Source organism: Myotis davidii, unplaced genomic scaffold (assembly GCF_000327345.1).
Source record: "Myotis davidii unplaced genomic scaffold, ASM32734v1 scaffold902, whole genome shotgun sequence".
Classification (NCBI taxonomy): Eukaryota; Metazoa; Chordata; class Mammalia; order Chiroptera; family Vespertilionidae; genus Myotis; species Myotis davidii.
This window is the reverse complement of record NW_006293951.1, coordinates 3,807,294-3,819,360: the sequence shown is the minus strand read 5'-3', so window position 1 is coordinate 3,819,360 and position 12,067 is coordinate 3,807,294. Positions and strand designations below refer to the sequence as shown.

Genomic DNA, 12,067 nt, shown 5'->3' with positions numbered 1-12,067 from the left:
TTCAGGGTGAGAACAAAGGGGAAAGTGGATAAAAGTACTGCCCTACGCCAGGAGGATGCATGCCAAACAGCAGCTCCCAGCCCTTCCTCCCCTTGATCGCACATTTCCCTGGTGAAGTGAAATTTCCCGGTGACACTTGGTCTTGGTGGATGTTCCATCTTTCAGTTGTTGCTGGGCATAGTCCCAAAGTTAAATGCGGAGAGGACGCCTTTATTTTCAAAGGTGAAGCCTCCCTGTTGTTCAATCTTCTTCTTTGCCTCTAGCATTTGCCAAGAGAAAGGGGAAGAAGAAGAGCATTTAAAGTGCAAAGCTGGAATTCACCTCAAAGGAGCCAGATTCTTTGTACTTAGCACCGTGCAGCAGTGTCACTCACGGCATTAAGTGCCCTGCCCTACTGAGCATTAGCTCTAGCAGACTCAGGGCAGTAAGTAACTTACCATCATGGGAAACTGTTTGCTAACAGTGAGCAAAATGAAAACAAGTCTCAAAGTTGAGTTCTGCCAGCTCCATAATCTCTGCTGCGGAAAGGACCCCCGGACCTCTCCTACCAGGAAGAGAATCTATGCAGCACTGAAAATCTAAGTCAATGCAGAAAACCTGGGTTCCTGCCCGGCCAGTGTGGCTCAGTGGTTGAGTTTCAACTCATGAACCAGGAGGTCTCTAATTTGATTCCGGGTCAGGGCACATGCCCAGATTGCTGGCTCAATCCCCAGTTGGGGGCGTGCAGGAGGCAGCCGATCAATGGATGTTTCTATCTCTCTATCCCTCTCCCTTCCTCTCACTAAAAATCAGTAAAAACATATTTAAAAATAAAAATAAAACCGGGGTTCTAAACTCTAAATGCCTATCCATGACGTTTACCAGAAAAATATTTTTATAATTACAAAATCCTTTCCATTGATTTCCTAGGAGTGACCATAATAATGTCTGCATAAAATAATGTCTCCAGCTCAAAAACTGAAAATCAGCAAGAATCACCAACATGTAAAGCCCAACAAATAGAAGTGAAGAGTTTCATTTCTAGGAATACAAGCTCCTTGCAAGAACTCATAAAGCACCTCAGGTTCATCTGTGCTTAAGATGTTCAGGAGGGTGATCCAGCTGATTCGCTCTCCTCAGCAAGACTCATTCCAACCCTTATGTCTTACCTTTAGTCCAAAACAGGATGAGAATACGAATGACACTACCACTAAAAGACACATATTAATGCACAGTGTTTTATAAAGTTAAGATATCATGAGTTTAAAAAGACCATACAATAATAATTCCTTATTATCCTGAAAGGCTGGCCTCTAACAATTTAAAAAGCCGATTGTCGGTGCACTCTGACCCATGCACTCTCATCTGAGAACCACAATGGCCTACCTGCCACCGTCCTCCGGTGCTCTGCCAGGGTGTACACCTCCTGCAGCGTTCTCCTCTGGTCCTCACTGAGCGGGGCCATCAGCAGTTGGTACCAGGCAGCGTCCCGATTCTGCACCGCTGTTGCATTTGGAGGGAAGGTGTAGGTGGAGGAGGAAAAGATAAGGGAGCCCAGTGACTATTATTTCAGACAATAATAACAGATCTAATTATAATGAACTGATCGCAGACAGGGAGAGACAGGAAGTACAGACAAACACAAGGTAATGAAACTTATTCCAACAATGGATTATTTCTGAGGATCCATTCAGTAGCCAACGATGTGGGGCTTTCAAACAACACTGAAAATCTCTGCTTTACCTAGTTCTCTGCCTCCTTCACCATCTCCTCTTCCTCCTAGGGTTTTACCAACTATGAATGCTCCCTAAAATCCAGATCTTGGGAAACACCTGTACCCTCTTGTTACCATTTTCCTCCAGAATTCTCAAACCACCGGCAGCTTCAGCATCAAGCCTCTACCAAGAACTCAAATTTGTACCTTTAGGCAAAATCGTTCCCTAAGGCTCCTGGGCCTTTCCATTTGGATAACTTGCCTCAAATTCAGCACAACTGAAAACAAATTTAACATTTTACCTCCCAATCCCTCTTCACCTCCCTATTTCCATCATAATTCCATGATTCTCCTAGTCAACCACTGTAAATCCCCAACATCTTTAACCATGTCCTCTCCACACCCAATCCTCTGCTGCTTTCTTAGTCTTTCACCTATATGCTTCTTTCCGTCACATATTGATTCAAAGATGACTGCCTATCACTTGAGGGGCATTTTAAAATACATATCCCAAGACCCCACCCAAGACCTAAAAGCTTCTGCTCATCATGATGCACACCCGTGTGTGGAAGCGACTCCCTCAGAGCATTCCCTCCCTATTCCCATCTCCACACCTTATGCCCTTATTTTCCCTGTGCTTCAGAATGTCCTTCCCTGTACTCTCTACCTCTAGTTCCTGCTAAATTTCAGCAAAAAAAGAGGTGGTTTTATTTTCATTAATAGTATTTGTAGCAACACTAAATAATGCCAATATATTATGTACTAGCATTACCTTGTTGGTAATAATATTTTATACATAAGGGTGCCCACTTTAATACTGCTTTATAATAGCAAAAACACTGGAAATATTCATATGTTCATCAATGGAAATAAATTATGATACAATCATAGAAATAATATCTAGATATATAAAAGCCTAAGCGACCAGCCGACCGTTCAACCAACCAACTGGTAGCTACAATGCACACTGACCACCAGGGGGCAGATGCTCAATGCAGGAGCTGCCGAGCTGCGGTGACTTGGCAGCTGCGGTTCTCGGGTGACGCACCCAGAACCAGAGAGGAGGGAGCCCAATTCCAGGGATTGTCACCTGAGAACCACCCTCTTGCAATCTGGGACCCCTTGGGAGATGTCAGAGAGCTGGTTTCAGCCCCATCCCCACAGGCCAGGCCGAGGGACCCCACTGGTGCACAAATCTGTGTACCAGGCCTCTAGTGTAACTATAAAACAAAAATATCTGTATTAATAAAATTTTTTCATTATGATTTTATAATTTTCTAAACATTTTCATTGGTTTATTATTTACATTGTATAAATTTCCCATTTACATATCCCATTTTTATATTGGGTTATTGGTCTCATTCATTTGTAGAAGGTTTCTGTTAACTGTGGATCTTAAGTGTAATATATGTATATGCTATATATCTTCTCCCAATCTTTTATAAGTCCTTAACTGTACTTACTAGTATAGTGTCCCTTGCTGTACAAAATTGATAAATTGCTTATATAGTAATAAAAAAAAACTTCTAACAAAGGGGAATGAAGGAAGAATTTAGAAAAAATATATGAAGATTTAGGGAATAAAGACATACCCAGCAGAGCTTGGGTAAAAAATTGATATTCATCCACACTATTGTCAAGGTCAAGTGGAGTGCTGAATCCCTCAAGGGCAGTTTCCTCTAAGACTTCTTCATCCCAGTCGTCATCATCTTCCTCCTCTTCTTCACCTCGGCCATTCTTAGACTGCATGGCTTGTGCAGTTATATTCGCTTCCTCTTCATCACTTGAAATCTCCTCTGTGAATCCATTCATTATTGAGAAGGAATCAAAACATATAAGAACAAAATATAAAATTCCATAGAATAAAATAAATGATAAAATGACATTCTGGAAATGGAAAAACTACCACATAATTTTATATAAAATTATAAAAATAAATCTTATCTTTACTGTAGCTTGCTAAACTGAAAATGACTTTATCCTCCTCACTGAAAACAATTTAAACTATGCCTAAATTTGTAGTCCAGCTGAACATTACTAGCGTTTGGTTATGGCCGCCTCATGTTCATTAATATAAAATACTACTTAACTACAGGTACCCAAATTAACTTTTTTGTCAAAAAAAGATATAAAAGGAATGTGCAGTCAGTACATGTGTTTTATTTTTTTAAATCTGAAACTTTTAACTCTTATTATGTCGCCAATGGCAACGCTGCTGATGGTCCCTGAACACAACAGAGCAACACCTGTATCGTTAAGAATTCAGATTTCACACTGCTAGTGATTCTACAGATATGTGTAATTACCTGACTAAGTATATAATGTGTTTTAAATAACAATGAACTCCCACTGAGAATCTCAACAATTAACTAAGTTGATTATGAATTGCTCAGAAATGTTTGAGTGAAGAGGTCATTTCTGCTAATAGCAACAGAATAATACAGAAATGTAAAGGAAAAATAAAACAGGTAGTTAGCTACATGTGGGTTGAAAAGTTAGAAGATGAATTGTTTATCACCATGGAACTTATTTCTGTTTTCAGTGCTGATCTGTTCCAATCAGTTAGACCAGTATTGTAAATAAGCAATAGACAGTAAATGCCAGGATTAAGACATTTAGAAATTTCTAAGGTAGTTTTAGAAATAAGGCAAGAAACCACAATTTTGACCCCATGTATAGATATGGCAAAAGTGTAATAACAAAGACAGCAAGAAATACTTTTGCTAGTTAATCATTCTATACTTTAGTAAGAAATTCAACAAGAAAGTCTGGAACATTGCAGAAAAATTTCCCTCAAGTCATCAATTATAAGCCAATAAAAAGTGAGTAATACAAGAAATCAGAAAGAGAACATCATAACATAGTAAAAAAAAAATTATATAATTGTTGTCATATACTAGTACTTAGCAAAAAAAAAAAAAACTTCTAGTAAAGGAACATTACTGCAAAAGATCTATATAAAATTCCATAGAATTTAGCATCAAAAGTAAAATTGTATATCTTCCATAAAATTTTTTGTTTTTAACCAAAAGAGGAAAAATTCCATTTGGAGTTGGATAATATTACGTCCTGAGCCCTTGCAAGAAGTCTTGCAAAAACATTAACTAAAATAAAGACCTAATACTCCTTTTCTATTTTGTTATTGTTGTTAATCCTCACCAGGGAATATCTTTTCCATTAATTTTTAGGGAGAGTGGAAGAGAGAAACAGGGAGAGAGAGAAAGAGAAACATCATACATCAATTGGTTGCCTCCAATACACACTCTGACCAGGGCCAGGAATTGAACCTGAAACCCAAGTATGTGCCCTTAACTGGGAATCAAACCCAAAACCCTTCCATCCAAGGCCCAGTGCTCTAACCACTGAACACACCAAACAGGGCAAGATCTAATTTTCTTGACTTAACAATCCTATTCTGACTCAAGTAAATCACCTTCATTTATGTACTTTATTCTAAATATATAATATGTAAATCACAAATATCTCCCAATTATAATTTTTGATGATGAGTTACCTAAGAGTCATTTTTCAAAAACCAGGCACTCAGCACGAATCTGCTGTACTGACACTTCTAAGTCTAATGGTTCATTTAACTTATAACTGTTGCCTTCACTGAGACTGTTGGGATAAATAAATAAATAAATACTGGGCTGTTAAGTTATTGTCAAGATCATTTAAGCCTGTTATAAATGTATTTCCCAGGGTGTAACAACATTCACAAGGCTCAATAATAAATCATGTGTCAAAAGTGAACAAATATAAATTTATATCACATGATATAATTAAGTCAACCAAACTCACACTATCTGTTAAATGTACAATAGACCAAAGAATATAAATCTGTTTAATAACTTAAATAGACTATGATTCAAAGAAAATGCATGCTCAAATAAAATTCAATTCTAGCATTCACTGCAATCGGAAGACTTTACCATTTTCTTCCATATCAGTTTTCTTTGCTTTTAAGCGATCTCCTTGGTTTCCCAGTTGTCTGGTAGCACAGACCTGCTTCAGGCCAAGGAAAAGGAAGAGAGCTGAGGGCACAATCTGTGCCACCACAGCGTCTACTGCAGGAGGTCGATTCTGCAATTCCAAGAGGATACTCAGTCCTATTATACACATCTTCCGGTCATGATGCCTACAAATTATGGAGGGTAAATAAATGTGCATGTGAGGAATGAGGACAAATTCTGAAGAAATTAAAAAAGGTGTACTCTAAGGTGCATTCCCTGAAATTATATAGAGATATCCCCCATTTTATACTCCATGAATTCCTATGTAAGTGAAGTTTTGTATACCAATTATCATCAAAGACCTATGGGAGTCTGCAATTAGTGTAGTGAATCTTACTGTACTATCAATGTATGATTATTATAAATGCTATATCAGAGCCTTGGTAAAACAAGTTTCATTAAAGCAGGAGTACCTATATTTGACAGCATAAAATTCCTATCCTATGGGAAAAAGGGAAGAGTTCCTTAGACTTCGTCTTTATTATCTTGGTCTACCAGGTTTTATGGCAGATACACTCTTACAACCCTAGGCACCAAAATTTATTTCAAAAACTCAGTATCTAATACTCTGAACTTAACATCTGTAAGTAAATCTATTAAATGTCTTCTGCTATAACAGACGACAAGGAAAATTTAATTATGAAGGAAAGAAATTTGACCAATATACATTACATACATTTTTCTACTAAATGTTTCTTCTAAGTTGTTTGGAACTAAAAAATATTAAGAATAAAAAGACTACTATATGGCATAACACTTAAAACTCTGGCATGAACAAAAATTCATTTGCAGTTATTCAATTTGTTTAAAATGAGAGTAATATACAACAAACCCAATGATGAATATATTTCAAGCTTCTGTTATTCTTCATTATTTGCATTGCTTGATTCATTCAAGTTACTACTGCCAAAGTAGTATGCTCTAACAGGAGCATACTTGCCCTGAGGGCTTTCTCATCCATGTAGCCCTAACTAGTAGTGCATACCAGGTGTCAAAGGGATCACAGCAGGAAAGATGATTATCAAGTGGGGCTCTAAAGAACCTAAGGAAGCCCAATTCAAGCCAAATTCAAGCATGCCCAGCCCATGCATAGCTGAGACAGCCTTTCTATCTTTAGAAAACTGCTTATAGATGCTAATAAAGAGACAAGAGTACCAACTGCATATTGTGAATGACCAAATCCCTATGCTCTAAATCTTTGTGAGAGATGACTTGAAGCACAATTTTTCTTTTCTTTTTTTAATATTTTTTTATTGATTTCAGAGAGGAAGGGAGAGAGTGAGAGAAATATCAGTGATGAGAGAGAATCATTGATCAGCTGCCTCCTGCACATCCCCTACTGGGGATCTAGCCCACAACCCAGGCATGTGCCCTTGACTGGAATCGAACCCGGGACTATTCATTCCACAGGCCGACACTCTATCCACTGAGCCAAACCAGTGAAGGCAACACAATTTCTTTTTAATGTTCATCCCTTACAGGCTTTATAAGAAATCGAAAGCAGGGCCAAATTCCAGTTTCCTACAAAAAATGAATAACTTGAATAAACACAGCAGTTTACAAAGATGTTCTACCTTGGTAATTTGGGCCTCCTTTATTTCCCCACCACTTCACAGTCTCCCAACTATTTCTCCTGCTGGAAGTCTTTGCTCACGAGCACATTTTCCCAAATGATATCTTACAAAGCTTAAAAAGAACATTCGTTATTTCTAATGCTTTAAACAAATTAGCTCCAATTCTAGCATAACACAGTCACTACTGTGTGTTGGGTCACTGGAGGTGGGCATATAACTACTTTGGAATCTGACTTTTCCTATGTCAGAAAACTAGGCGAGCGCTCCACGTAAGTACAGACTCTTCTACCAGGGCAGCTCCTGGCCTACAACTAACAACCCTGACCTCACCTTGGAGAACAGGCTCCCTGGAGATCTGCAAGGTGTTCACTATCACAGGACACTGCATTACATCTTTACCAGACTGGTAACTTCCTTAAAACTTGACTCCATTTATAATGTTTTTACCCACAAACACTTAATAGTCATGGAATCAGGATGAACACTTAATTTTTGTTACATGGAGATATAACAATACACACGAGTCAAAACAAGTAGGAAAGGGCTATACCTAATTTTCAAAGCCAGCAATCTTTCCACTAGATTATACTGCTGAAACACATTCCTAACTCTCTAAAAATTAAATATGTCAACAACACACTAAAAATTCTTAAGATATGAAAGTTATCTTTATATATCATATTATGTGTACATTTTAAAAATTCAACTTTCCAAAAACAGAAATGCAGTATAAAATTAAGAAAACACTTACCCAAGAAAACAATCTGTATCATTCATCCACTGATTTATAAACTGTACAGTTATAGGTCCAGGGTTATGAGGCAACTGAATTCTCTCTAGGGTATGTAGCAGCAAATCGGGGTTGTAGTACAAGGCAGCAATCGCAACCTGAAGACACATAGTCCGGAGCTCGCTGGTTTTGACCCCTCGGGTTAATCTCTCCAAAACAAGCTGAACAAAAAGGGGAATGCACTAGGGGAAAAACACAAAAAGAGAATCAACATACACAGAGAAACCAAGTAACTTTTATAGAAAGCTGAATATTGGTAAGAAAAGTATAATCAATAAATAAGATACCCTTAATGGCAATAAAACCTTTGCTTATTTAAATCATTTTGAGAGATATTAAATTTATATTCTCAAAAAAAAAAACAGAGTGATGAAAGGGCCAAAGAGAGATCCCAGAGCAGTGCCAGAAGTCTCCTTCCCTTTTCAGGGCAGAGTCCAGTTAGCTGGAGACTGTCCTAAAGAGTCCACACCCACATCGTGGCAGCAATCCAAATAATGGACTCAGCCTTCCATGTTTAAGGTAAAATGACTATGGTAATAAACCAAATTAGGGAGAGAAGTGCATAGGGCTGAGAATAAGCATTATGTGATTAGGATTTCTCTTGAGAAAGAAAATTCTTATTCGTATAAGTAAAAGAAAAAGACTAAAGAAAAACAGGGTGGACTTGGTACAATAAAGCAAAATCATCTGACCCCACCTCAAAAATGCATATTGATGAACTAATTTTATTAGAAATATTTGCCAATCGTTATTTTCAATAACAATGGATGGACTGAAATCATTTGTGTAATATAAAATTCTGAGGTTTTAAAATAAGCTCATTTTAAAAGCAAATTTTAAAAAATCAAAGTTTCAGAGAAGGATGGGTGAACAGGCAGAACAGAGGAATTTTAGGGCAGTGAAACTACTGTATATGCCACTATGAGGGTGGATATACTATGTCATTATAAATTTGTCCAAACTCTAGAATGTACATCAAGAGTGAACCCTTAAAGACCTTGTATGCATATATGCATAACCCATGGACACAGACAATAGGGTGCTAAAGGCCTGGGGTGGAGGAGCAGGGGTGTGGGGTAGGGCTGGAGAGGGCCAATGGGGAAAAAAAAGGGACATATGTAATACTTTCAACAATAAAGAATTATTTTTTTTTTAAAGTGAACCCTAATGTAAACTTTGGACTTTGAGAGATTATGATGTGTCAATGCAGGTTCATCAATTGGAACCAATGTATCACTCTGGTGAGGATGTGGGTAATGGGAGGTGCCATGCATGTGTGGGGGCAGGGGTGTATGCGAAATCTCTGTACTTTCTGCTTGATTTTGCTGTAAAGCAAAAACTCCTCTAACACATAAATATTATTTTAAAATGAATTTAAAAATCAAGGTTTCGCTAGGGGACTGTCTTGGGTGGGGAGAAAAAATGGACACATATGTAATATCCTTTGTAATAAATAATAAAATTAAAAAAAAAAAAAATCAAGGTTTCATGTAAATATTTAATAGTTAAATTGAATATGTTTTCTTTAGTAGACAAAACTATAAAAACATTGGGGTTGCCCAGCTGGTGTGGCTCAGTGGTAGAGCATCGACACATGAACCAAGAAGTCATTGGTTTGATTCCTGGTCAGGGCACATGCCCAGGTTGTGGGCTTGATCCCCAGTGTGGGGCATGCAGGATGGCCACATGAAAAGATGCTCATCATCATTAGCTATCAGGAAAAACTAATCAAAATTACAAGATACGATACTGGTATGATATTTAATCATAATTAATGAACTGGAAAGAAACGAAGGGAAGGCCAAATATTACACGCGTGCCTGAAGTGTTCTGACGCAGGAAGATGATTACTTGTCAGTCACACCTGGGAGCAGTTTATTGGCAAGAATAGGTGTGGCCACTGCAAGGGCACAAAATTTGAGATACATACTGGTAAGTTGCTGAACAAAGGAGTTCCCTCTCTTGCTCTCTTGCCTCTTGCTCTCTATTGCTGCTCAGGCCTGATTCCTGGCTTTCTGACTCTCATGCTCTGAGCCATGTGGACCCCACACACAATGGACTGATGGACTCCAACTAGCCTGATGTTACACTGGACCCAGCACCACCATGGAACAGAAACTCTGGACACTGGCTTTGCTTTTAGTTCTGCTGAATCCCCAGCTGCATCTTTTCCAGGGCTGGCTAAGGGAAATGGGACTTTGCAACCTGAGAGATGTAATTTCCACACAAATAAAGCTTTCTACCACATCTCATCCTCCTGTGGGGGCCTCTGGAAATGCTTACTCCAACAGCGCCCAAAGAATCCCACTTCCACTAACAACAGAGAAAGGCAATCCACGCAATTCTCTGATAAAAATACCACTTCTCATCTACTAGAACAACTATAACAAAGAAAACAAAGCAAATGTTCATGAGGATGTGGAAAAATTGGAACCCTCATTCACTGCTGATAGGAATGGGAAATGGTACAGCAACTTTGGAAAACAGTTTGGCAGTTCCTAAAATAGTTAGACATAGAATTACCAATAGAATTACCATTCCTAAATATATACCAAGAGAAATAAAAATGTGTCTGCACAAATATTCTATATAATAAAAAGCCTAGTATGCTAAGTGTCGGGTCATCTCATCTTTTCCAGGGCCTTCCACACAAATAAAGCTTTCTACCACATCCCGCTCAACTGCTAGCTATGATGTGCACTGACCACCAGGGGGCAGTCGACCAGTCAACCAGTCGCTATGACGTGCACTGACCACCAGGGGGGCAGACGCTCCAACTGGTAGGTTAGCTTGTGCTGGAGTCCGGCCAATCAGGACTGAGTGAGATGGGCCAGGCATTCCCTGGAGCCCTCCCACAGTCCCTCCCAAGCTGGCCAACATCCCGTGTCCCTCTCCAGCCCCAATTGTGCACCAGTGGGGTCCCTCAGCCTGTCCTTTGCCCTCTTGCAATCCGGGACTCCTTGGGGATGTCACAGAGCTGGTTTCAGCCCAACGGCAGAACGACCGGTCACTATGACACGCACTGGCCACCAGGGAGCAGACATTCAACGCAGGAACTGCCCCCTGGTGGTCATTGCACTCCCACAGGGGGGCGTCATTCAGCCAGAAGCCAGGCTCATGGCTGGCGAGTACAGTGGTGGTGGCGGGAGCCACTCCCGCCTTTATGGCAGTTGGACATCCCCCAAGGGTTCCCAGGCTGTGAGAGGGCACAGGCCAGGCTAAGGGACTCCCCTCCCCCAGTGCATGAATTTCATGCACCAGGTCTCTAGTTTACATATAAATGTTCATAACATTATTCATGTTAGTAAAAAAAATGGATATAATCCAAATACCCATCAAGTGATGGAGGACTAAACTGTGATATATCCATATAATGGAGTACTAGGCAATAAAAAGAAATGAATACTGATACAAGTTATCTCAAGGATGGGCCTTTAAAACATCACGCTAAGCCCTAGCCCAACCATGTCAAACTCAAAGGCTAACAGGGGCCAAACACACAAGGTTTATGTTTATGTGGGCCACACAAAAAAAAGCTTCAATTTTCATAGAAATGTAGGTTTATTTCGATAGAGACATTGCCGGGAGCCGGTCCATCCTTGCTGTTTCAAGGGACCTGGCATATATGGCATACTATTCTTAATATGTTTGCTCACCTTCTTGGCACTATGTGTTTTAACCAAGGTCACCTCTCCGAGAAAGGTTGTTTCCCCACGTAGGGATTTTTCCCTGAAGTCAGGGAGGGGATAAAACTCCTTAACTAAGTGCCAGACGGGTAGTTAATCACTTTAACTACAAACAATCATGCTTAAGCTACGTAATCTTTACTCCCTGGACTGGAGATAAGAAACGCCCTAACCTTTGGAATAGAGATTGATAGGATTGGAATCAACTGGTATAAATACAGATGCAACAAGACAACAGGAGGCAGACCTCAGAAGACAGACCTTAGAAGACAGAGCTTAGAACACAGAACTCAGAACACAGAACTCAGACG

General features: G+C 39.4%; 1 protein-coding gene across 1 annotated transcript in view; it reads right to left on the bottom strand.

The window, feature by feature from the left end:
- Positions 1–65: 65 nt before the first annotated feature.
- IPO8 (importin 8) overlaps positions 66–12,067 on the bottom strand; it is a 58,421-nt gene continuing 46,419 nt past the window's right edge. The window contains exons 22-26 of the mRNA XM_015566632.1: positions 8,032–8,252; positions 5,626–5,831; positions 3,286–3,489; positions 1,366–1,482; positions 66–259 (exon numbers count right to left, since the gene is read on the bottom strand). Of these exons, the coding sequence (XP_015422118.1) occupies positions 162–259; positions 1,366–1,482; positions 3,286–3,489; positions 5,626–5,831; positions 8,032–8,252 (846 nt within the window). The 3' untranslated portion in view covers positions 66–161. The remainder of the gene's footprint in view (positions 260–1,365; positions 1,483–3,285; positions 3,490–5,625; positions 5,832–8,031; positions 8,253–12,067) is intronic.